The 27307-nt window shown below is 39.6% G+C and overlaps 1 protein-coding gene across 1 annotated transcript in view; it reads left to right on the top strand.

Moving 5' to 3' along the window:
• depdc5 (DEP domain containing 5, GATOR1 subcomplex subunit) overlaps positions 1 to 27307 on the top strand; it is a 35901-nt gene that overhangs the window by 7216 nt on the left and 1378 nt on the right. The window contains 29 exon segments of the mRNA XM_051952915.1: positions 3 to 64; positions 144 to 217; positions 1642 to 1711; positions 1798 to 1834; positions 1914 to 2034; positions 3460 to 3683; positions 3769 to 3969; positions 4716 to 4851; positions 4961 to 5055; positions 6302 to 6361; positions 7201 to 7384; positions 8196 to 8353; positions 9626 to 9746; positions 10014 to 10181; positions 12028 to 12084; positions 12086 to 12248; positions 12852 to 12988; positions 14496 to 14512; positions 14515 to 14588; positions 14834 to 14843; positions 14846 to 14895; positions 17604 to 17716; positions 18486 to 18566; positions 20056 to 20188; positions 20981 to 21080; positions 21993 to 22232; positions 25237 to 25406; positions 26479 to 26650; positions 26731 to 26791. Coding sequence (XP_051808875.1) covers positions 3 to 64; positions 144 to 217; positions 1642 to 1711; positions 1798 to 1834; positions 1914 to 2034; positions 3460 to 3683; positions 3769 to 3969; positions 4716 to 4851; positions 4961 to 5055; positions 6302 to 6361; positions 7201 to 7384; positions 8196 to 8353; positions 9626 to 9746; positions 10014 to 10181; positions 12028 to 12084; positions 12086 to 12248; positions 12852 to 12988; positions 14496 to 14512; positions 14515 to 14588; positions 14834 to 14843; positions 14846 to 14895; positions 17604 to 17716; positions 18486 to 18566; positions 20056 to 20188; positions 20981 to 21080; positions 21993 to 22232; positions 25237 to 25406; positions 26479 to 26650; positions 26731 to 26791 — 3289 coding nt within the window.

Genomic DNA, 27307 nt, shown 5'->3' with positions numbered 1-27307 from the left:
AGGCATCGGTGTAGATTTGGTGTGTATGGGGGAGCAGCCGTTACATGCGGTGCCGTTATTCAAGGTAAAACATCCATCTGCTGTCTGTAGGCATCAGGTCACATGTTTGTTTCTCACCAATGATCTTTGTTTTCCTCCTTTAGCTGCACAACAGGACGACGCCTGGAGACTCGCGCGTGGGAGACGACTACAACCTGCCTCACTGGATCAACCACAGGCACGAGAGTTTTTCTCAACTGCTGTTTTCAAACGTCAGATTAGCTTTTGGAGTAATGGTGTTCTTCCTTCCTTCCTTCCTTCCTTCCTTCCTTCCTTCCTTCCTTCCTTCCTTCCTTCCTTCCTTCCTTCCTTCCTTCCTTCGTTTCTTTCCTTCCTTCCTTCCTTCGTTTCTTTCTTTCCTTCCTTCATTTCTTTCTTTCCTTCCTTCCTTCCTTCCTTCGTTTCTTTCTTTCCTTCCTTCCTTCCTTCGTTTCTTTCCTTCCTTCCTTCCTTCGTTTCTTTCTTCCTTCGTTTCTTTCCTTCCTTCCTTCCTTCCTTCCTTTCTTTCTTTCCTTCCTTCCTTCCTTCCTTCCTTCCTTTCTTTCTTTCCTTCCTTCCTTCCTTCCTTCCTTTCTTTCTTTCCTTCCTTCCTTCCTTTGTTTCTTTCTTTCCTTCCTTCCTTTCTTCCTTCCTTCCTTTGTTTCTTTCTTTCCTTCTTTCCTTCCTTCCTTCCTTCCTTCCTTCCTTCGTTTCTTTCTTTCTTTCCTTCCTTCCTTCTTTCCTTCCTTCCTTCCTTCGTTTCTTTCTTTCTTTGTTTCCATCCAAAGATTGCTGCTGTACCAAAAGTTAAAAACACTGAATGCCATCTCTTAGAAATGTTAGCGTTTTGGAGTTTTAGAAAGTTTTTTGAAGCGTTTTCCTTTTTGCTGTTGTGATATCTTTTCTTCACTCAGCTTTCACACACATGCACAGGCAGAATCCGTGTCTGCATCACAGCTGAAACCGATTTAGTGTTCTTAGCCTAGCATACTTTTAATGTTATAAGGTCCAAATGTAATCTAGGAATGTCTGATATTGGCTTCATTGCCGATAGCCGAAATGCCGATATCGTCAATTTCTCTCAATTTCTGATTCTGATATCACCTGATATCGATATCTGTGGGCTGTTTAGCTAATTTTAGGTAACATCACATATTTGCTGTGGTGGAATTAACACATCATGCCTCATTTTATTGTGATGCCCCATTGGATGCATTCTCAGATGCAACAAGGCTTTCAGATGGAAACATTGTCTGAGCAAAATAAGAAAACTATTTCAGTTTAAGTTATGGAAAAAATGCCATTTAAAAAAAAAAAATTGTCTCAAACAACAGTTCACACTCTCCCTCCCTCTACTGCAATGTGGCAACTATACTGTACAATTTTGAAAAGTGACGACGAAATTCAGGCGTTATTTTATCGGTTTTCATGATAGGTAAGAAAACCCGATAACGATATTGACCGATATTACTTTTTTATGCCGATATCGGACCGATAATATCCGACATTTCTTAGAAAAATCCAGATCATCAGAAAGCCTTTGTGGAAAATTTGAATAATTCTTTTTACAACTCTATATGCAAAGGTGGAATTGACTGATTTCATCTTCTTCTATGCCAACAGCTTCTACACCTCCAAAAGTCAGAACTCTTGCAGCTCCTTCACACCTCGAATCAAACTGGCCGGTCGTAAGGTACGTCCACACGTCCTGCTGCTTCTCCTGAAAATTTACTTTCTTGTTTGTTTCAACTTCTCACTCAAATGACAATTATTTTTTAGCTTCACGCTGAAAAATTCAAGAGCAGCAAAGAGCACAGTAAGTTTTAATAATCTCTCCACTCTACTTTTAGTTATTTTAAGTGCAAATCAAATGCTGACTTCATGAGATCTTCCAGCTCTCTGCGCACCAAAGGACTCGGACAACAGTCTGCTGATACAGGTGGACTACGACGCCTACGACGCTCAGGTGTTCCGACTTCCAGGTCCATCACGAATACAGAGGAGCACCAACTTCAGGTATCTGACTGCTCACAGATGTAGAAGTCCACAATTTCATATAGCAGACGCTTTTATCCAGAGAATAGATGCAACACGAGCAAGGAGCTAGTCAGGAGAAAACAACCTGGATAAGATAAAACAAGTTCAAATGTGATAACAGGACTGACAATAATCATAAGGGGAAAAAAGAAAAAGATTGTATTCAACATTAAAAAAGTAACTTTGTGCAAAAAAATTCAATGAAAAATGCATTTTAACCCTCGTGTCGTCCTGTGGGTCAAAACTGACCCGTTTTAAAGTTTTGAAAATCTGAAAAAAAAGAATATTTTCACAGTGAAACTTCTGATGTCCACATTTTCAACATTTTTGGGAAATCTTTGAACATTTTTTGGTGGAAAAAAAGAAATTTTAAAAATGTTTCTTAATAACATTCATAAAAAAATCAACCAAAATCCAGCGAAATTCGCTGGATTTTGGTTGATTTTTTTGTGAATGTCCTTAAAGAAAATATTAGAAGTTTTACCGATATGTATGTAATAATTTTAGATATTTTTAGGATTTTTTGGAAGGTTTTTACTGATTTTTTAAAAATATTTGCAAGAATTTTCTTGCCAAATTTGGGGGATTTTTTTAAAAAATATAACTTTCTAGAATTATTGAAATTTTCTTTCTGAAAGTTTTGCAAATTTTCAGAAATTTAGGGAATTTTTTGCTGAATTTTTGGATTTTTTTCAGACAAGGAAAAAATTTTTTTTGGTGCTTGTAAATGAGGACAGCAGGAGCATTTCCTATTTCAGTAACAGAATTATTGCACAAATCTTGACCAAACTGTCAAAAATGAACACAGTTTAAGGAGGTTTTCCCTCACATTGTGATTTCATCGGCACCACAGATTCTTCCTCGTCTGACCCACAGAAAACCTACCCAGGAATTAGTCTGATCCTTAGACCCTGTGAGCGTTTACAACCCCATCTTCATTCTAGATCTGGACCAGATAAAGCACCTAACCTTTGTGTTAAACCTGCACCATTTAAAGCCTGTGGTTTAACTTATCATGCACAAAAATACAGAAAGGCACATTCAATAACATTTAACATAAAAAACATTTTAATTTTAAAACAAATCTTGTTTTTTTGTTTACAGGCAGTGCAGACATGATAGGTGTTTTTATTTTGATTTTTTTGCTTTCTGGCAAATGCAAAGGTGTTTAGTCTTTTCTTAGAGACTAGAGGGATTTTGCAGATCGAACAGAGTTTTGTTCCACCAGAGGAGAAGAGTCCAGCTGTGGACCGGCCCTGTTGTGGTGGTTGGATCAGGAGCCATTTGTTGGCTGAGCGTAGTGAGCGGGAGGAAGTGTAGACCTGAATGAGAGCGTTAAAGAGTAGAAACACTTTACCACACTTGATTAAACGCACTGCAGTGATATCTTCTCCTGCCTTTCAGGATGGGTCGGGATAAAGAGACGAGCGGGAGGAAGAGTTGGGGCTCGGTGGACGTCAGCGCAGGCGTCGGTGCCTCCCCTCCTGTTCGGTCCGGAGGTCCCGAGGAGCAGCGTAGTCTGGCCTCCGATGACAGTCTGGGTCCGGTGTCCAACATGCTGCTGATTCCTCGCATGCCTCCCGCTCAGTATGAAGTCAGCAGTTCATTGGGATACACCAGCACCAGAGGTAACGGCTGCAGAGCTTGAAGGACTCCCAGAGGCTTTGACGTCTTCTCGTTCCTTTTATCTTGTTCTCTCATTGTGTTGTCCAGAGTTGCTCGAGAAGATGATGGACTCTCAGCGGGACTCCAGCGCCCCCGGCAGGTTCACGGTGGGCAGCGCTGAGTCCACGCTGCACATCCGTCCGGGAGGCTACACCCCTCAGAGAGCCCTCATAAACCCCTTCACCCCGTCCAGGATGCCTATGAAGCTCACCTCCAACCGCCGCCGCTGGATGCACACCTTCCCCGTCGGTGAGACACGCAGCGTTTAGGAAAACGCTCTTTAATTCATGCAGTCTGGAGTTTATGGGGACTAGTTAACGAGCACTAATTCAGAACATACACCCCCTGTCAAAAGTTTTAGGACGCTTTCTCATTCAAATGAATAAGAAAGCGTCCTAAAACTTTTGACAGGGGGTGTATGTCATCTCTTGGCACTTTGCATTGTAAGGTGAAGATCGTTCAGAATTTATGCAAGAATCCTGAGCAGCTCATGGCAACAGTGGGGAGGAAAGAAAATGAATTTACTAGGGCTGGAGCCAAATATCCGAATATTCGGTCGTTACGGTAGTATCCGAATATTGATTTATGATAAGTCGCTGCAAGCATAACACGCAGAAATCTCAGGGTGCATCGTGGGTATGAAGGAAAAGAAATGTTGGATTAATATGAGGAATTAACACCTACAAAAATGATGTAAAATGTCACTTTACTGGACTAAAATGCATATCAGGACCAAGATCCTACAGAGTTATTAATTCCAGAGATTGTCTTAACTGATATAATAATAAAGCTAGAACTTAGCCTTCCTATTATGAACATTGTAGCTAAAATACTACAATCTTATTACCTGGAGGAGGTTAACTTGACTAAATTAGAGACATTTTTTTATTTTCTAAGGTCATCCACATGGTCAGGTGTTCCTCCTGCTGCATAGCCAGAGATTGCAGTTGTATTTCTAGCTTCCATCTCCTCAGCAGTGTGTTCCTGTTCTTCAGGTCCCTCTGGGGAGGCCATCCAGATCCACCACCAGACCAGACAGAACATGGCTGAGCTTCAGGGCAGCCAGCAGCGAGATCCGGCCCACACCTCCGCTGAGCTGCTGGAGCTGGCGTACCACGAGGCCACCGGGAGGTCAGAGACGCCCACCGCAGGGAGCAAAACCCTCTCCTTTGTAAACAGTGTCAGCCTGGAGCAACGTGAGATGACGAGGTGAATGCTTGCTGTTTGTCTCCTTGTGCAGGCGAACGACCTCCAGGCATGCAGGAGAGAACGGCCTCTACACCGCTGGAGGGACGGAGGAGTTCACAGGAAGCCCCAGCAGCAGCAGCCACAGTGGTGATATTACTGCTTATACCTAGACAGTTTTTAGAGTTTTTATATTTCAACACAACTTTACAGCTCAGATGTTAACCCTCCTGTTGTCCTCATTTACAGAAAAAAATATTGTTTCCTTGTCTGAAAAAATCCAAAAATTCAGGAAAAAATTTTCTCAAATTTCTGAAAATTTGCAAAACTTTCAGGAAGACAATTCCAATAATTCCTTAAAAGTTTCCCTTAAAAGTTTTATTTTTGAAAAGTCGCCCAAATTTGGCAAGAAACAGCTTTTATTTTGAACGGTAATGATTTGTTCATAAAACAAAACAAAAAAAGAGCAAAGTTTTTATAGAATTCTACTTCCATTGAGTCAGAAAATTATCAAAACTTATGATCTGAGCTTATCTTATTTTATAACAATGTATATAAGTTTTCTATCTTATAACAATGTATATAAGAAACGTTTTTTATCTTATAACAATGTATATAAGAAACGTTTTCTATCTTATAACAATGTATATAAGAGTTATCTTGTACTTGCACCTTTCGTGACTTTTTGCACCCCTCTGTTTGTTCCTAAGAGCTCTGTAACGGTAAATTTCTCCTTTGTGAGATCAATAAAAAACAAAAGTCTATCTTACTATCATTAGCTCCAGACCTTCGTAACCATCTTAACCCTCCTGGTGTCCTCATTTACAGGCACCAAAAAATGTTGTTTCCTTCTCTGAAAAAATGTTTAAAAATTACCCAAATTTCTGAAAGTCTTCGGGAAGAAAATTCCAATAATTCCTTATTTTAAAAAAATCAAGAAAATCTTGTAAATATTTTCAAAAAATGAATAAAAATCTTCCAAAAACAATCCTAAAAATATGTAAGGTGATTACATAAATATCAGTAAAACTTCTGATATTTTCTTTAAGAACATTCACAAAAAAATCAACCAAAATCCAGCGATTTTCGCTGGATTTTGGTTGATTTTTTTGTGAATGTTCTTAAAGAAACCGTTTTACGTTTCATTTTTTCCACCAAAAAAATGTTCAAAAATTTCCCACAAATGTTGAAAATGTGGACATCAGAAGTTTCACTGTGAGTTATTATTTTTTTGCCTCGTTTTCAAACTTTAAAACGGGTCAATTTGACCCGCAGGTCGACACGAGGGTTAAACATTTTAACAGAAGCTGGGAATTGGCGTTTAATCCACAAAGTAACGTTCCTATAACTGTGCTTCTCTTTTTTCTTTTTTGTTCTTATTGTGAACTCGGTACAGGAACCCTCACCAACCGCGGCGCCTCATTTCAAGAACATTCCCCCGGCGGTACCGATCCAAGTGAGTCCACATGCGTCCTACTGCTCTTGTAGCCATGCCTCAGGATCAGGATGATGTTTTTAATCACCGACTGATGATGACTTTAAACCATTAGAGGTGTCTTTAACCTGTGAGGGCTCGTTCAGCTTTGGCAGGCAGGTTTCTCCACTCGGCATCTCCACGGGTTGCAAGTCCAAAAAAGGCTCCCAGGTCATGTGGTTTGGGGTTACCCTCTCCTCCCTCTTTCTCCTCCCTTTCTCTGTCTCATATCATCTGGGTCTCTTCCTCTTAATTGTCGTGGTGAGGTATCGGCAGGTGGAAAATGCTCTGTTTAATCTGCACTCAGCTAGCCTTGTCTGTACAAATCCCACATCTGCATGGCAGCGTGAACAGTTCACGTCCCTCGATTGACTGCGCAGCTGGTCCCGTGTTCTTTCACACGGTAGTTTTTAATCTGTGTGTTTGCATGGTGTGATTTCTCCGCTTTAATCGGTCACCTCACAGTTCACTCCCTTTTTGCCGAGCTCGGGACACGGCTTCACTTTCCTGCGATCACAGGCTGACCGTCACGGCGCCACAATCTGCATGTCTGATCACTGCTCCACAGCTGCAGCTCCTCCGGAATCACCGGCAGGGCTGACCAGGCCAGTAATAGTAACACTTCTCTTGTTTTTTTTTTCTTCCCCCTTCTTCTACTTTCTTCTCTGTTTGTTGTCTGCACCATCACCATCACCGTCACTCTGTCGTTTCCGTCTTCCTCCTTCCTGCCCCAACACACATGTACCTCTCCACTCCGGGTACATGTATTTTTTCTTTGCCGTGGGTTTTTTTTTTTTGTTTCTCTGTGTGTGTGTGTGAAGCCCTGCTGCTGTCTGCGCCCCCGACAGTGCCGAGCTTCTGCTGCACGGTGGGGGTGGACTGGAAGTCTCTGACCACGCCGGCCTGCCTCCCCCTCACCACCGACTACTTCCCCGACCGCCAGACGCTGCAGAACGATTACACCGAAGGCTGCTACGACCTGCTGCCGCACAGCGACCTGGAGAGGTGAACTTTATGTTCTCTTAAGGTGGTAGTCTGCCCTAATTTATTTATTAGACAGATTTTTACTTCATCTAATATTTCTGCTCAAATAGAAAAAAGGACTCTTTCCATGGTTATCATTCAAGTATACAAAAATAGGAAAAATTGTCTACTTAAAACATGCATAATAACATCAGGAGTCAGCACACCAAATTTGGTGTTGATAGCTGTTTTCCTTCTGAAGATATTTGTTCCATAAGATTTTTTGTATCTCACCAAATCTGTTGTTTCCATGGAAACTATAAAATGTGGCAGACTTTAGCTAAATGTAAAATGCTTCTACTGAATCTATCTTTCTTTGTGCCAAGTTTGTGTTGATTGGTTACATTGTTTAGAATTTATAACAAAATAAGTTGTTTAATAAATGAGGGTAGACTACCACCTTAACGAGGGTGCTTCAAAATGTTCTCTGCTTCACCCGTAGACACGAGGCGTAACTCCCGTTCTGGGGCAGAACCGTAGATTATAAAGCCTTTTGTCACTTTAGAATAGTGTAAGGAAAAGATGTTTTTTGCTTTGCAGACATGTTTCAACCTCGTCTGCAGTCTTTCTCAGTGTCGTTTTATTGTTTCCTTGTCTGAAAAAAATCCAAAAATTCAGCCAAAAAAATTAGTCAAATTTCTGAAAATTTGCAAAACCTTCAGGAAGAAATTCCAATAATTCCTTAAAAGTTTCCCTTAAAACTTTTTTTTTATATAATAAAAAAATCGTTCTCCACATAAAAAACTGCTGTGAAAATGAGCTCTGTCTGTTTTTGTTTCTGTCTCTTTCTCAGGCGAGAAGATGAAGCTCCAGTGATGAGCGCCTCTCAGGTGTTTGAGGAGTTTATCTGTCAGAGGCTGATGCAGGGATACCAGATCATCGTTCAGCCAAACAGGAAGCCTCAGCCAGCTGTGGCCACACCTCTGGGCAGCAGCCCTCTGTACTCCAGAGGTGAATGAATGACTTTGTTCACTTTAACTGACATTTATTTTATGATGACCAGACGCACAGGGAGCTAACTTTGGAGGCTAGACATATTTAACCATCTTGTCGTCCCCCAGGTCCAAATTGACCCGGTTTAAAGTTTGAAAATGTGGGGAAAAAATATTTTCACAGTGAAACTTCTGATGTCCACATTTTTTAGCATTTTTGGAAAATATTTGAACATTTTTTGGTGGAAAAAAAGAAATGTTAAAAATGTTTCTTAAGAAATAAAAATTGCTGGATTTTGGTTGATTTTTATGTGAATGTTCTTAAAGAAAATATCAGAAGTTTTACTGATATGTATGTAATCACTTTAGATATTTTTAGGATTTATTTGGAAGATTTTTACTCATTTTTTGAAAATATTTTCAAGAATTTTCTTGCCAAATTTGGAAGATTTTTTCCAGGGAAACTTTTAAGGAATTATTGGAATTTTCTTCGTGAAGGTTTTGCAAATTTTTTGAGAAATTTGGGGAATTTCTTTGCAGCGTTTTGAGATTTTTTCAGACAAGTACACAATATTTTTTGGTGCCCATAAATGATGACAACAAGAGAATTTCGCTGGATTTTGGTTGATTTTTATGTGAATGTTCTTAAGAAACATTTTTAACATTTTTGGAAGGTTTTTACTCATTTTTTTGAAATTATTTCCAAGAATTTTCTTGCCAAATTTGGGGGATTTAAAAAATAAAACGTTTAAGAGAAACTTTTAAGGAATTATTGCAATTTTCTTCCTGAAGGTTTTGCAAAATTTCATAAACTTGGGGGATTTTTAAAATAAAACTTTGAAGGGAAACTTTTAAAGAGTTATTAGAATTTTCTTCCTGAAAGTTTTGCAATTTTTATACATTTGGGGATTTTTTTGCTGAATTTTTGGATTTTTTTTCAAACAAGGAAAAATTTTTTTTGGTGCCCGTAAATGAAGACAACAGGAGGGTTAAAGGACCAAAATTGGAGAACCAGAAGATCTCACAAAGGTGCTTTCACCTGGAAAACTTGAGCTGATTTGGTCATAGAGAAAAGGAAAGAGGCGCGATGGTGTCTAAAAAGTTTAGTCATATTTCAATCGTAATCAAACACAAACTTTCTCAGTTAGCACAACAACTACTAGTGTGTGATTGTGATGAGTGAGAACTGCATGCGACTCTGTGAGAAGCTGCAGCTTTAGTATTTGCCCTCTCATCAACAGATGTTGGTGTGAAACTTCAACAGATGCTATGTTACTCTACATTATTTCAGGCCTGGTGTCTCTGCGTCGAGCGGAGGAAGAGGAGACGGTTTACTGGCTCAGCATGGGCCGGACCTTCCATAAAGTCTGCCTCAAAGACAAGATCATCACCGTGACTCGATACCTGCCCAAGTAAGTTCACCTGACAGCATCCAACACAAACACAAAGTCGCCCAAATGTTCTGATTCCTAATCTTTTACCGAGGATTATGTACAAAAGAAGAAAGCTTATGCACTGGAGTCACTGTAAGATTGTAACAATATTGACTTTCAAAGAACACATTTGGAGCATGACGGCTGATGTCAATAAAGGGATTCTGTTCTGTTCTGTTACGTTTACAAAATGTTTCATAATAGCAGCAGGCTGACGTTGAGGCGTCCTGTCCTGTGTGTGTTCAGATATCCGTATGAGTCGGCTCAGATCCAGTACAGCTACAGCCTCTGTCCTCCACACTCCGACGCTCAGTTTGTCTCCTGCTGGGTGGAGTTTGGACACGAGAGACTGGAGGAATACAAGTGGAACTACCTGGACCAGTACATCTGCTCTGCTGGCTCCGAGGACTTCAGGTGCACACGGTCACGTTCGTATGTAGAACATGATGCGGTCCGTGTTGGCCTCAAAAGTCGCTTTGTCATCCAAGATGGTGCCCAAATAAATACTTGTACCGGCTTCCAATTCCCACTGCGGCACTGGAAAAAATGCCCCTCTCAAAACTAGAAAAAAAATAATTTCAAGGAACTTTTACGTTGAAATAAGTTAAAAAATTTGCCGATAGAGCAAGTGAAAAATGACTTGGTAAGATTTCTTGAAATAAGATGTGATATTTTTAGAAAACTGAGATCTTAAAATTAGATGGGAACATTTATTTTAAGCTCTATTTTACAGGATTCTCAAGCTTAGGTGTTTAAAATAAGCCAGACATGTTTACAAAAAATAGCAGTTTTCACTCAAAATAGATTTTTGCTTTCATGTAACCTCCTTATTTGAGATGTTTTAACCCTCCTGTTTGTCCTCATTTACAGACACCAAAAAATATTGTTTCCCTTGTCTAAAAAAATCAGCAAAAAGTTCCCCAATTATCTGCAGAATTTGCAAAAACTCCAGGGTAAAAAGTTCCAATAATTATATTTAAAAGTTGTCCCTTAAAAGTTTTATTTGACAAAAAATCTCCCAAATAAGCCACAATTTTTTAATTTGAAAAACATTTCTTATTGTAGTTTCAACCGAGCGCCACGATCAAGACGGACAGGTTAAATCTCACGGTTAATACTTTCTTAACCCCTCCTGTTGTCTTCATTTACTTGTCTGAAACCCGATTCACCAATTTATGAAAATTTGCCAAAACCCTTCAGGAGAAATTCCGAATAGTTCCTTCAATTCCCCTTAAAAAGTTTAATTTAAAAAAAAATCTCCAAAATTTGGCAAGAAAATTCTTGTAATATTGTTCCAGAAATGGAGTAAAAATCCTTCCAAAAAATCCTAAAATGTCTAAAAATGGGTTCCATATGTATTAGTAAAACTTTAATATATCTTTTAAGAACATTCGCATAAAAATCAACCCAAAAATCCAGAGATTTTTGCAAAACCTTCAGGAAGAAAATTGCAATAAGTCCTTAAAAGTTTCCTTTAAACGTTTTATTTTTTTAAATCTCCCAAATTTGGCAAGAAAATTCTTGGAAATAATTTCAAAAAATGAGTCAAAACCTTCCAAAAAAAATGTTAAAAATGTTTCTTAAGAATATTCACATAAAAATCAACCAAAATGCAGCAAAATTCTCTTATTGTCCTCATTCATGGGGCACCAAAAAATATTGTTTACTTGTCTGAAAAAATCCAAAACTCTGCAAAAAAATTCCCCAAATTTCTCAAAATTTGCAAAACGCTTCTCGAAGAAATTCCAATAATTCCTTAAAAGTTTACCTGGAAAAAATCCACCAAATTTGGCAGAAAATTCCTTGTAAATATTTTCAAAAAATGAGCTAAAAATCTTCCAAAAAATCCTAAAAATATCTAAAGTGATTACATATTATCAGTAAAACTTCTGTATTTTCTTTAAGAACATTCACATAAAATCAACCAAAATCCAGCGAAATTCGCTGATTTTGGGGTTGATTTTTATGTGAATGTTCTTAAGAAACTTTTTGTAACATTTCCTTTTTTTTCCACCAAAAAATGTTCAGAAATTTCCCAAAAATGTTGAAATGTGGACATCACATTTTTCCCCTCATTTTCAAACTTTAAAACAGATCAGTTTTAAGGGGGTGAACATTTCTGCACTTGCTTCAAAGATCCCGAATTTAACTGACCGCGATTTAATGTTGAAAAGCAACGAATGGGTAAATCTTCCACGGGGGTTGAATCGCTCTTATAGGCGCTGTAAGTCCATGGTTCCACCTCTCTGTGACCCCTCAGCTTGACGTACTCGCTGAAGTTCTGGAGGACTCGCTTCCTGCTGCTGCGGCCGGGGGGGTCGGCGGGTGGGCGGACGGGGAGGCCACTGGGACGTTTACGGGGAGGGAGCCGGCGCCGGGATGGGGGGCAGCGGGGACTGGGTCTTACTGGACGGCTTCATTCGCTTCCTGGAGGGCCTCAACCGCATCCGGAGACGCCACCGATCGGACAGGATCATCAGGGTGAGGACCTCCGTAACGTCTACGGTTTGCAGGCCGTCTTTGTCGTCTGCTCTCGGCTTCTCTTCGGTTGCTGCAAAACTCAGAAATGTCAGATATCAAATATTGTGTCTGTGCTGATATTCATTGTTTTCTGAGGAGTAACGGAGCATTTTTTACTTTACAACATTTCTGCTTTTGCTGGAGAATCTCAACACTTTTTAAAATACGCTATTTAATAAAAGAAATGCAGTTTCAATTGATGGATCTGCAAATTAAGCCCCCAAAAATGTGAAAAATGAAAAGAAAGTCCTTTTTCTTGGACTATCCTCATCGAGCAGGTACTTTTCATTTTTGTGGCAAAGTATTTAAATAAAAAGTATTATACATGCTTTGTTTGTGGTCAAAAAGAGAATTAACAGGCTTTTATGTAACATAGCTTCAAATTTCAGCGCACAAAAAACTTACTGAAAGCGGGTAAATTTTGAAAAGCTTTTATCCTGAAGAGCATTTCATATATCCAGCTGAAACTTCACAAATATCTTCATATATATCCGTGTTTTATGCTGTAGAAATGTGATGATTTGCGATGGATTGGACCCTTGGTTACGTCTGTTTCTCGTGCAGCAGAAAGGAACTCCGATGAAAGGCCTTCAGGTCACCAGTCCTCTGCCTCCGTATCCCACAGAAGCTTTACCGCCACCGCAAGGAAAGAAAGGCACGTCGGCCTTATCGGCCCTGCTGGAGATGGAGCAGAACCAGAAGTGAGTGTTCCTCTCATGTTCTTCTCATTGAAGACGTGAATCTGAGTCGTCACTGCCTCTGGGTCAGTAGATACACCCCCTGTCGAAAGTTTTAGGACGCTATCTCATTCATTTCAATGAGAAAGCGTCTTAAAACTTTTGACAGGGGGTGTAACTGTGGGACTTTTTGTATCATAGTTGATGTTTTAGTGAAATCCAGTCATTTTTTAATTAATAAGTGACTGTTTCCATAATAAATAATGATGGATTATGTAAAGACACGATCATAATGAACGTAAGGACATTAGTTTTTTACTATTAATAAAAAAGTTTTCAGACATATCCCGTAGATTTCCAAAGTTTCTCAGTTATAGATTGACCCAGACAAGTTTTGAGTCATTTTGAACGATTTTCTTGTCATTTTCAACACGTTTTTATGTCATTTTGGATCATTTTGTGTCTTTCGGATAATTTTCAAGTCATTAAGGATACATTTTCTGTAATTATGGATCATTTTCAAGTTATTTTGCACAAATTTTGAGTCATTTTGTGGTCATTTGCGCCAAATTTTATGTCAGCTTTGATTTTCTCGTCATTTTGGGTCATTTTTTATCTTTCAGGTAATTTTCGAGTCATTTAGGACAAATTTCATGTCATTCTGGAGTAATTTTCCATAATTATAGATCATTTTCAAGCTATTTTGGACAACTTTTGAGTAATTTTTGTGGTCATTTGCGACAGATTTTATGTCAGCTTGATCTTTTCTCATCATTTTGGATCATTTTTGTATCTTTCAGATAATTCTTGAGTCATTTAGGACAAATTTCATGTCATTCTGGAGTAATTTTCCATAATTATGGATCATTTTCAAATTATTTTGGCACAACTTTTGAGTCATTTGTGTCATTGCGACAATTTTATTCAGCTTGGATTTTATGTCATTTTGGATCATTTTTGTCTTTCGGTAATTTTCAAGTCATTAAATCATTTTCTGTAATTTTAATTATGGATCATTTTCAAGTTATTTTGCACAACTTTTGAGTTTTTGTGGTCATTTGCGCTAAATTTTATGTCAGCTTGATCTTTCTCGTCATTTTGGGTCATTTTTGTATCTTTCAGGTAATTTTCGAGTCATTTAGGACAAATTTCATGTCATTCTGGAGTAATTTTCCAAAATGATAGATCATTTTCAAGCTATTTTGGACAATTTTTGAGTCATTTTGTGCAATTTTCTTGCCATTTGCGACAAATTTTATGTCAGCTTGGATCTTTTCTCGTCATTTTGATCATTTTGTATCTTTGGGATAGTTTTCAAATCATTTAGGACAAATTCATGTAATTCTAGACTATTTTTAATGGCATTTTAGTGATATCCAGTCATTTTTATTAATAAGTGATTGCTTCCATAATAAAAAATGATGGAATTTATAAAAACATGATCATAATGACCATAAAAATCTTTAATTTTTTCCACTTTTAATAAAATGTATGCTATAGATTGACGTCTCTTCTGTCCGCCTCCCTTCAGGACTCTGGAGGAGCAGCAGGTGAAGCTTCATCGGCTGTCAGTGACTCTTCCAGCGTCGCCTCAGCTTCCACATATGTAGACAGCCCTCGCAAAGTGAGTGGTTTTTTTTTTCTGTCGTTCTGCTTCAGCTGTTTGGCTTTTGCAGACACATCTGAATTTATTTTATCAGCAGCAAATACTTGATCACGTGTTTCTCCTCTGCTGGGGCTCAGTGCGGAGCTTCGGCTCGAGTTTCTCTCCTTCCATCTGCATTCCCTCCATGCCTCGTCTGTTTTCTGTTCCTGCTGCTGGGCTTTGGGTGTTTCATCCTGGGTTGTGTTCTTCCTGTATGCTGATAGGACGCTGCCTTTATTTGGATTTTATTCGTAGCCCTCGCTCCTCCTACATCTATCACTCTCAGGTCAGTAACAGGGTCTCCGGGCATCGCTGTAAGCTGTGTGTTTTGGTGTGTGTTTTGTGTTGTAGTAGTGCCGTAGCTCCTTTAATTCACCCTCCATGGCTGCATGAGCATGCTGTGCAGCAGTAACACTGCAGGAGTCACCTGGTGTTTGTCTCTTTTACTGAGTGTGCCTGCTGGTAGGTAGAAAAACTCTCTCACCGGGATCACATTTGTCATCATTTATCTGTGCAAAAGACATGAAGCTTTTCAGGCTTTTCAGGTTTTTCAGGTCAGTGGTTATGTGCCGCAGGAGTTGCTAATGTAATGCACCAACAAAATGTTCAAACAGTTAGAAAAGTCAAGATCCGTACCTGTGCAAATGATTTTAGTTCAATTTTAGTTCTTTCTACTGAATAACGAAACACAAAATAGGTCTTCATCGACTTAAAAATAGAACAAAACAAAAAATTACATTCTCTTTTTAGACAGTCAGTGGTTTCAATTCTAAAACAGTGTCTTGACTTCTAAAATCATTCATTTAATATCCTCAATAAAAGGCACTTTTGAAATGATCATTGAAAAAGTTGATGTGTTTTTTTACACAACTTTTAAGAAGTAGAAAAAACACAAGCAGACTAATTTTAAATGACTGAATGCATAGTTGAAAGGAACGCTCTAAAAATTCTTGAATTATGATGGAAGAGGCTGTTAAATCTTTTTGTGAGGTTTCAGTCAGCATCGTTAGACCTCCTTCTTAATTTACCCATCCAGTTCCTTGGATATCTATCTATCTATCTATCTATCTATCTATCTATCTATCCATCCATCCATCCATCATCTATCCATCCATCCATCTATTCATCTATCCATCCATCTATCCATCCATCCATCCATCCATCCATCATCTATCCATCTATCCATCTATCCATCCATCCATCCATCCATCATCTATCCATCTATCCATCCATCCATCTATCCATCTATCATCCATCTATCCATCCATCCATCCATCCATCCATCATCTATCCATCTATCCATCCATCCATCCATCCATCCATCCATCCATCCATCATCTATCCATCTATCCATCCATCCATTCATCATCTATCCATCCATCCATCCATCCATCCATCATCTATCCATCTATCCATCCATCCATCCATCCATCCATCCATCATCTATCCATCTATCCATCCATCCATCCATCCATCCATCCATCCATCCAAAAATGACTAAAGTACTGAAAAAAGTGACATATTAGTAAATAATTTAAAGCATAACTCTACTGGTTTCTACTGAGGATGTAGACGGTTTGTTTATGCATTACATATTAAAATCCCTCATATAAAGTGTTATCCCGGTGGAACTAACATGTACTTTATTACAACTGGACTCCCTCAGATGAACACTGAAGACCAGTTGTGTTTTGTTGCATGATATCAGGACTGGATTTGTTCACCTCATGACAGAAGATGGGATTCTCTACGTCCCACCAGTGGTATCTAAACATGCAGATGGCTTAGACTTTAACCAAAGTGTTTCCATGTTTATCAACTTTACACCTACCTTTACGTCATTACGGTGGGAGGTATTGTACTTTTTTACTCCATTAGATTTATCTTTGAATTGCTGCACAATCTGAAGCCACATGGATGGTTTAATTTAACTCTGAGTGGGTTCTCAGCTGGGAATAATGTACTAATAATAATGATAAAAGAGGACTTTGTCCTTCCTCATGTAGCGTGGATTTAACAAAACCAACAGAACAGTCGAGTACGGCTTCTTTACAATTCGGCCACACCAGAGAATTCACCTTCTGTTATAAATAAATACAGACACTGATGAAGGAGCCTGCTAAAACAGCGCGTTGTCTCAGCTGTTCTATCCTACCAGCTCTGATGTACGGATGTGAATCGTGGAGCATCAATGATAAAATGTCAAACAGAATCACTGCAGCAGAGATGTGGTTTTACAGATGCTTACGGACAGAATAACCAATGAAGATGTTTGAAAACACGAAGCACAAATTATACGCTACTGAACAAAATTAAGAAACGGAAAGCAACATTTTTGGACTCATCATACGGAAAGAGATCCTGCAATGTATCATCACAGGTATAAAAATTAATGGGAAGAGAGGACGAGGCGGACAGAGAAAGAAAATGATCTACACATGGAACCATCAACAGCCACAATTCAGAAAGAAAAAGATCAGATTAGATGGAGAGAAATGATCTCCTACGCTGAATGGCGTGGAATTGATTGATTGATCGTCACAGAAACTGATATTGCAGCACCTGGGTTACAGCTTTAATGCAGAACAGCATTTTTTTCTTTGCTGTGACTTTGATCTGTCCGACGCCGCTGCCGATGAGGAATTTGTTTTTCTGTAGGACTAAAAATTGCTTCACAATCTCACAGCAGCAACAATGATCTGTACTGTCGCTAAACCATAGAGGGAATGCTGGAACACTTCTGATTGGCTCTGATTCTTTCATGCTTTGGTAGATAATCCAAAGTAGCAGCTACAATATTCCAGATGGAGATGATTTATTTCTTTTTTTCACCTCCACTGTGTTGGTTTTGCAGCAAGTCTGAAGCTAACACCATCTGCACAGCTGGATACCACTGGATACAAGTCACAAAATGATCTTTTTTTAAATATGGTGATTCCTTTAAAACACACAGACTGAAACGGCTCATTTACTGATTCATTTCTAACCGCGTAGCTGCCGACTGAAACCGGTGAAGCTGCTGATAATAAAGGAGCTCAACCTGGAGTTCTACCTGGAGCAGCAGCTCAGCCTGCAGCAGAGAATACAGCAAACACAGCAGACACCAGGTGAGCTTTATGCACAGAAAGCACAGGAAAACACTGATTTATTCTAAAATAAATAAATGTGCCGTAGTGCAAGTAAACAGCCTCTGGAATATTCTGAGTTTGTCTTTGACCCTTTTATACCCACCATTGTGCACCCACCGGGGCGTGTTCTTACATTTTACATGCTGTAGTGCATTTCTTTTGGAGTATTTTTATTTACTTTACATCCATATAATCCTTAAATCCCAAGTTTTAATAATATGTATTGACTTATGTCTTAACGACGACAATAAATTGCTTAAAAGTGCAATAAACCTTTAAAAAATGTAAATGTTTTTGGTTTTTTGTGCACATATTTCAAAATACAGAAGCTGCGCGGCTGTATCCCTCAAATTTGTAAAATAAAAGTTGCACAATATCCCGTGGTCTCGTGTACGAAGATTTTTATGTAGCTTTATTGTGTGTTTTTGCATGACCATCACTGCACTGAAAAAGTGCTCTGAGACCTGTAAATGTGTGAAATGTTAGTGGAATACCCCAGATTTTATAAGCAAAAAGAATTATTACTCTGTCTGTTCTGGTTTCAAATCTACCGCCAGTCAGAAATGAATCATGGCAGCGGCGCTACGCTCGGCTCTAAAGGCTTAAATGTTAGTTAACTATTATCACCAGTAAACACAGATTGTATGATTAATTGTGCCTCAAGTTCTCACAGATTTTACAGTGTTATAATGTTGTAAAACAGCTGATAAATGATCAGCTACGGCTTAACACTGATCTGTTCTCACAGCGGCCAGTCTGCGGCTGGAGTTCTCTCTCTGTCCTCTTCCTCAACACTCCTAGAGATCCTGGAGGCCATCAAACATCCCACGTAAGATTTATGCATTTCTATGAGTGTGGTTAGTCCTCAAATATTGGGATTAAACTGTGTCGAGTGTACGCACCATCTCAGAAATGCTTTAATTTGTTGATTCAACACCAGATTAACCGGGTTCAACACATTTTAGATTCATTAAAACATCTTCTGTAAAGGTTTTTGTATGTTTAATACAGATCTTTTTTTTTTATAAATTTGCTAGTGATGCTAATGCGCTAACACTTCTCCAACTCCTCACTCTATAAAATCTCAACACACAAATATGAAATGTGTAGTTTTTCACTTCAGTATGACTTAAACTTGCTGAGAATGTTTTCTCCATCCTGAATAGACCCTGTGCACATCAAAATGCTAACTTCCAGGTTCAGACCGGGAGGGCTTACAGGTCCTTCCAGAGACTATTTCACAGCATGGATAACATGGAATCAAAAAAGAAAAACACTGTTTTCGCGGCAAAACAAAAAATCAGATTTCAGCATGTTCAAGGTCAATATGGGAGGTACTGTAGTGTACCATTATGTTCGGCTTCTGGTGTTTATAACGGTTCTATAAGCCTTCACCGTTTTCCAAAAGACCGGCATTTGCGGGCTCAGTGGATTGCCAAAATTAGACGAAAAAATGTTTCACACTGAGCTGAGGATCGGGAATATTAGTGCATAGTCACTGATCAAACAGCAAATATCTGATAAACTATAACAACAATCCGTGCACTCTTCAATCATTTGTTATTCCGTTTTGACACCTAATCAAATATAGAGGAAATCCAAGCATTTATTTGTCATTTTGTTCAAACAAAGCTACAAATATAAAATGTCTTGCTGAACTCGACTAAGTACCAAAGACTAAAGTGTAAAGTGGATTCTAGTAGCTAACTAAGCAAAAAATAGTAATGTATAAATACTAGAAAATAAAATGATAAGGTACATGTTTGGCAAGCCCTACAGTTAAGCTAGCGCTAGTTATGTAGGATGTGATGCCACTTACCTTCAAAGTTATATATGTACTGGGATATATAACATTTGAATCCATTTCCCGTTTGCTTTGAGGAGCTGACGAAAAATCATCAACGAGACGATAAACATCGTCAACAGAAATTTTAGGCAAGTTGCCTTGGCATCTGGAAAAGTAAAGTGTACTGCTGGCTTCTTCCATTTTGACAGCGCTGTAAGCAGGACCGGAAGTAACTGTAGCACCCGGAGTTTTTCAACCGGAACTAGCACATGCTGTCATGCACAGGGTGTATAGAGTTCATCAAAATAAAATGCAACTATAGCTGCAAATCTTGCCAAAGAATCAGTACACCGCCAACAGGAAGGTGGTTTTCAACCCCCAGTTTACAGACCTGTAGTTGTAAACCTTAGTGCCGGTCGTCCCACAGATCAGAGTGTTCACGTTGATTTTCAAGCTTCTGTCACGTATTTTTTTGTGTGTTTCCAAACAGTTTTATTCACAGCGCTGTGTTTGTGCTCTTGTGATGTGACAGGACGGGTGTACAGCTGCTCCCGGAGCAGAAAGGTCTTCCACTCAACTGCTTCATCAGCGCAGAGGTTGTTCATTGGCTGGTTAATAACGTGGAGGGCGTGGCCACTCAGGGCATGGCTGTGGACATCATGCAGGTAGGAGTCATGTGACCTGACTGACTGAATGAATGAATGAGTGTCTTTATTTAGGACATGTGAGAAAAAAAGCCTCAAAAACAAATCAAAACATTCAAAACAACAAAAAAACAAACAGCATCCCGAAAGGAGTAGGACGAAGCATGAGCTTATTTCCTCCTCCATCACTCATTCAGCACCCCACTCCCACACTTATTTATGTACCTATTTGCACACAACATAGAAAATAAATAGTATAAATAAACAAATGTTAAATAATCACTGACATACCACGTGTCAAAGGCCCTCCTCCTTCCTGTACCCCACGTGAACTATATTGTTTTCCTGCTTTTTAAACTGCTTAGTGCTTGGACTTTGCTTGATTTCCACCTCCAATCCGTTCCACGACCTCGCTCCACATGTAGAAATAGAAAAGTACTTTAATGTTGTACAAAATCTACCTCGTTTGAATTTTAAATCTCCCCTCCGGTAATAACCCCCGTATCTGTTATAAAAACAAGTTCTGAATATTTACAATAAGTTGGTTGTTTATTGCTTTGTACATAAAAATGAAGCAGGTCAATGAATTTTAGTGTTTTTAGGTTGAAGAAGTGAATCTGTGTGATCTTCCATCGACTCGCTGCACCTCCAATGAAAACTTTCTCTTCTGGACTATTTCACTAGAGTTTTTCATTTGCTGCTACTTTACACTCCTACTCTGCTGCAATTCAAAGGCAAAATACACCTTCTTTGAAAATGAGTGCCTGATTTTATGGTAGTGTTAAGATTTTTGTGTGTTTCTGGTTTGTGTAGAAAATGCTGGATGAAGGTGTGGTGGCCCACGCTTCAGGAGACGCCATGAGAACCTTCGTCTACGGCTTCTACTTCTACAGGATAGTAGGAGAGAAGGACGGTGAGTGAGCTTCAGATGCTGAAGGAGTCCATGTTTAGTCTCTGTTTGTTGCCTGGAAAATCCAGACTGACTTTATTTATGTATTAATATAAATACAAATAAAGGCAGTCTGGCATTGTGATGACAGGAGACGATTTCAAAAAGGAGGGGCTAACGAATGCAGCTTGAACGAGAAAGAACCAATCAGCGTAACATGGATGTGACGCACAAACAAATCGACCTTGAAGTCCATGTAGTCCAAACAACAACGGCATGCAGCCGAGAAAGCGTCGCGGTGAATGATTACTGCCGTTTTTGTCACAAAAATCTGCGAATACATGGGGTACTCTCAAGTACAACACTTATTTTTGAAAAGGCTACGCAACAAAAGACTCCTTCCGAACGATTAGCGGTGTTAGGAATAACTTTGAATCAGAGCCAAACCAAGTCGGTGCGTATGTGTAAAAGTTGCTTAAATTTACTCACACGTTTGGAACGGGATTTTCCTCTGTACAAACAATGGCAAGAAGCCGAAAGTAACGAGCCATCCACTGCCTCCTCATCGTCGGAAACGTCAAGTGAAAAGAGGCAACGACTAACGCCATCCAAAGCGCCAAGAGACCACAAAAAGATTCGCTTTGGCCCCCCTCCTCCTCCTCCTCTGGCATCATCTTTATGGGTAATCCAGGCGCTGAAGATGACGCAGCATTAACTCCCGCCTCCCTGCTATGATTGGTCGTACCAAACTGTACCGGGAGGGAAACGTGATTCAATTCGCTCAATGCCAAACTGACTCTCCTGTATCTCCTAACATGGAGATAGGAGATTACATGGAGATTCAGTTTGGATTTTCCAAGCTACTCTGTTTGTGCACATGTTCACTCAGTGAGTGTGTATTTAATGTCAGATGAATAGAAAACGTCTCCTCTGCAGGTCTGACCTCTCAGCTCCCCTCCACGGCGGCTGGAGGCTGGTCAGCTGCAGCTCTGGAGGACTTCGCTCTGTTCCAGAGGAAGTGGTTCGAGGTGGCCTTCGTGCTGGAGGAGCGGCGGCCCTGCGACCTCCCGGCCTTCCTCCTGCCCTGGCTGCCCAGCCGGCCGGCCTCCTACGCAAGTAGGCACAGCTCCTTCAGCCGCAGCTTTGGAGGACGCAGCCAGGCGGCCGCTCTGCTAGGTACACCCAGCCCCATCCTCCCAGCCAGCCACGGCCTCATCCAGCCTGATGCAGATCACACGGAGGCCTCTTCAGGGGGCGTCTGAGTCTGGGTTTCAGTGTCACACAGGGCACAGAGGGTGCACTTGTTGTTTAAGGGTCTTGGTCAGATTTAATAGCAACCTTAAATTCAACCAGAAATCCTAACCGGTCCTGCTGCTGCCTCTGTTGGTTTTCTGTTCTTAGACCAGGATCTGCTCATTCCACGACTCAGGAATGTGCTGATCGTCCTCAAGTGAATCCTCCAGCTCCCATACAGCGTTCCTCCACATACATCTGAGGCTCGTTGTTTTTCGGTCTGGACCAATTCTCAACTAAATTACCCAAATTTTATAAAGGAGCAAACAACACACTGCATTCAGCTTCCAACTAGGGACGATTTAGACGCTGTTTTTTTCTGGAAATGTCGATCAGCAAGAAATAACCAGCTGAACTGCACCAATATACCTATGAGGAAGTAGATGTCATCAAGAAAAACACAATGAAGTAGAATTAACTGCAATAAATTTAATACAAACTGAGCAAGTGTAGCTGTTTAGTAGACAAACTGCAAAATAATTTATGCTAAGGTTTGCACAAAGTTCTTCTTTACCCTGAGATGAACCAGCTCAGCTCAGCTTTAGCACTTTATTAAATGCATTAATTAGATAAAATTAGTTTCTGTGACAAAATTAGCTAAAAAACATGAAGAGAATTTTAGCAAATGAATAAAAGCCAGAAGCATAAAGCTTTAGTTAACCAGCTGCTTTTAGATTCCACTTTGTAATGTGTCAGCTTATGTTTGATTCAAACAGTTTTAGTGTGATGTTGCTTTAGACAGAAACAAAGACAGGTGAGAGTGTGTGGCTGAGGTTTTTAAGCACCTTATGAGCTCATTTAAGGTTTGAAACTGGATGGTTTTTGTTGATCTTAGTTGAGTTTGATGTGATCTTGTTGGTTTGGAGCTCTGATAAATCACCTCCCTTCATTCACTGGAGATGAACTAAACACAAATAAATTATAAAATTCCACTTGAAATATTCAGAAAAACACCAACGAATCCCCAGATTTTAACACAAAAGTGTGTCTAAACTGAAAATAAGGAGCCTCACATGAACACAAACTGCTCTCCATCCAGCTTCAGTTACAATAAATTCATCACTTTCCATCTTTCCATGACTTCATCTTTGTCCATCATCTCCTGTGTGACCCTCAGATTTAAGACTCAGAATCCTCTCAGCGGTCTGTAGATCTGCATCAAACAGCTGCTGGTGTGTTGTTCAGTGCATGCACAGTGTTTGTAGTTTTATTCATCAGTCTATTCAGACACATCACTCATTGATGGATCAAATTCTTCCACCTCCAGTCGGTGCATGCTGTGGTGTTGGTGTGTATCTGACCAGTAGTACTAGTATAGTAATAGTAGTAGTGTTGGTGTGGTGTTTCAGTGCATGCCGTGGTGTTCGTGGCTGTGGGTCGGTGGTGCTGTGGTGTGTAAACCTGCCGCTCTCCTCCTGATGTTTGGCCGTAAAACACTTTCACAGCTCAGCGGGTTGTGTCGGTGTTTCTGCTTCAGCTTGATTCTCGCTTCCTGCAGCTGTTCTTCACCTCAGAGTGCCATCAAAACGCTTCCACCTTTAAAGAAACGACTCATTCATGCTCTCCGTGTTTCCTGTCTGGCCTCTGAACTGGTTTTCTGGGAATATCATTCATGTTCTGCTAAAATAAGACGCCGATTGTACTGATAGGGTTGGTTAGAACAGCAAAGCTCTCCTCATTAGAATGCAGATATCTCTTTCGCGTTATGTTGGATTAAACGCAGAACTGAAGGTAATTCACACAGAACAAATTACAAACAATCATTTTCTAAATGTAACACTTTACAAAAACAGAAGTAATAAACTTGTCGTTCAAAGCACTGTAAATATAAATGAATATTTAATGCCGATTTTGACATATAACACCATTCAAAAGTCATGCTTGCTTCTTACATTTCCCTCTTTACTAATTCCAGTATAACTACGTTTAGTAGATGTAGCTGTTCTCAGGTCCATTAAAAGTCACTGTATATTTATGTTTGACTAAGTTTATGTTTGATTTCAATGATCAGTAACTCAACAAATTCATTTTATCAGCCAACATTCCCAGATGTTTTTAAAAATAAACTTCCAGCAAAGACACAAAACAGAAACCGTACATATATTAATGAGGCATAATTATTCATTTCTATGACAGTCAGTGCCTCACATGCTATATATTCTTCACCATAAACACAAAATATTAAGCTTTATAAATGTGATCTCTTAGTTTTTTTTATGAAGATAATAACTTTGGACCTGAAAGAGCTTTTAAAATACAAAAAGAAAAACTGAATTGTTAATGTCAAGTAATTATAAAACAACACAAAATAGATAAACATAAGTTAAGCAAGAATATAAGTTGTAAAATCTATAATATACAGATCTATAGTACTCAGTATAAAATGCATTATTATGAACATTTTTAAATTTCTATGTAAGTGGTGTTTTTTTACTTTATTATTAAAATCTAATAGAATAGGTTTTTATTGTCACTGTTACAAAAAACAATGAAAATCATTTGTATTAGCAGCATGCAAAGATAAATTATATAAAGCAATATTAAACACAGATTAAATAATATATACAAAAGAGCAAACATGGAGCAGACATTCTGTACAACCACTAATATTGCTGTTGTAAAAGCTCAACACTCCTCATCGGGGAATCGAACCCCGTCTTCAAGTGACGGGCAGAGTTACTGTCCACTGTACTGACAAGGACTGTAGCTCAGATGTGAAGATCTTTAAAGGATCAACAAACATTTCCACATCTCTGAGTCAGTTTTCTAAATTCTGAGCCTCCACTCCTCTGACTGGCTGCCCGTCATTTCCTCCGCCTCTCTTGCGTTTGCCTCCTGCCTCGCATCATCCTTTGTGTCCACCTCCTTCTGTCCACCTGTCCTCCAGCCGCTACAGTCCCAGAACAGAAGACTGTCACTTTGGACGTGGACGTCAACAACCGCAGCGACAGAACCGAATGGTGCAGCTGTTATTACCACGGAAACTTCTCGCTCAACGCCGCCTTCGAGATCAAACTGCACTGGATGGCCGTTACTGCAGCAGTTCTCTTTGAGATGGTAACCGACGTCCACCTCAACGTCTGTTGGTTAGCTAGAAATACATCCAAACACAACTTACAACTCCTACCAACCACCATCTCACTGAGTTCCAACACGTTCTTTCTGTACAAAGTTCTCCCAAAAGACAAAAGGAAGAAAAACTATTAAAATCTCTCCAACAAGATGAAGGACGGAATTCAGATAAGTGAGATTTTCACATTAAGAGAAAAGAGAAAAGATTGGTCCGCTATAAAGAGCGTCATATCATCTGCATAGAGGGATATTTTACATTCAGGATCACTGGTAATTAACTGATTGTTTGTTTTGTAATTTTGAACTTTGGTCTCTAAGTTTGGAAGATTGTATGTTTAAAAAGGCCCTCTAATGTCATCATGCAAGGCTCCAACAGTCTTTAAAAAGAACCAATTAGTGCTTGATCCTTAACTGTGTGGACGCACATGGACGAATACTAGATGATTTTCAGTTGGAGTCCACCTGGAAGAATCTATTGCATCCAACCACAGTAGGTCATATCTACCCAAAGTTCTGCCCAAAGTTCAAGTATGCACATTATTACCTTTGTAGAAGATATATTAGCAAGAGTACATTTTGTAAACAGGATGGTTGGTTGCTTGGTTGATTATTTGGTTGGTTGTATTTTTGATTGGATGGTTGGTTGGTTGGTTGGTTGGATTTTTGATTGGATGGTTGGTTGGTTGTATGGTTGTATGGTTGATTGGTTGTTTGGATGGTTGGTTATTTGGATGGTTGGATGGATGGTTGGTTGGATGGTTGCATGGTTGGTTGGTTGGTTGTTTTTTGGTTTGTTGGTTGGTTGGGTGATTGATTGGATGGTTGGTTATTTGGTTGGTTGGTTGGATTTTTGATTGGATGGTTGGTTGGTTGGTTGGTTAGATTTTTGATTGGATGGTTGGTTGGTTGGTTTTTTGGATGGGTGGATGGTTGCTTGGTTGGTTTTTGGTTTGTTGGTTGGTAATTAGTAACAGTAGGAGAGGAGTAACTAACAAATCTTCATGGAGTTCAGGTTTGTCATCGAGCTGCCAGTTTTTAACGTTTTTTTCCCCGTCAGGTTCAAGGCTGGCACAGGAAGGCAGCCTCCTGTGGTTTCCTGTTGGTTCCTGTGCTGGAGGTTCCTTTCGCTCTGACGTCTTACCTCTATGGAGATCCGCTCAGAGCTCAGCTGTTCATCCCTCTCAACATCCACTGTCTGCTCAAAAACAGCAGCGACAACCTGTTTGAAGGTACAGACGCCTTCTGACTCACCGCTGCCTTATTGTGTGTGTCAGCTTCAACATCTGTCCATTTCCATGTCTTCAAACAGGTTTTGAACCAGAGACGTACTGGGACAGGATGCAGCTCTTTCAGGAGGCCATACTGTACAGGTTGGTGCTTCGTCTGCTGAGCTTTAAGGAATCTTTGGTGCAACTGTGACCATTGGTGGTGGACGACCATTTTGAAGCTTTGAGTTACTGTCTTTCTTTTTAACGAGCATGGGGTGGATCTGACTGACATATCCTGCTTTATCATCCCTCTTTACTCTAAATGTGGCCATAATGTAGAAAATAAACATAAAGCTGTATTTAAAAAGCCTTAAAACTAGCAATATAGACCAAAAACTCTTGAAGAAAATGTTTACAGAGATAACAATTTCAAAAAGTAAGGTCATTTCTAATTGACTTCTAAGCAGTCTGCTACCAGATGAGTCGCCCTCTGCTGGCTGGAAGAAAGAATTAAAGTTCTATCAAGCAACTATTATTTGTCATCGTCATCAAGGCTGAAATATAAACTCAGACCTCCCTCAAGTTCCTACAGTGAAGGGCCACCTCCATAGTTGTGCTGAAATGTAAAGTTTGAAATGAAATACAGAATTCTGACCAAATGTTTTGTCTCTCTGTTGC

This window comes from Acanthochromis polyacanthus, chromosome 9, assembly GCF_021347895.1.
Source record: "Acanthochromis polyacanthus isolate Apoly-LR-REF ecotype Palm Island chromosome 9, KAUST_Apoly_ChrSc, whole genome shotgun sequence".
NCBI lineage: Eukaryota > Metazoa > Chordata > Actinopteri > Pomacentridae > Acanthochromis > Acanthochromis polyacanthus.
The sequence above is the reverse complement of the archived record's forward strand: the minus strand, read 5'-3'. Positions and strand labels throughout refer to the sequence as shown.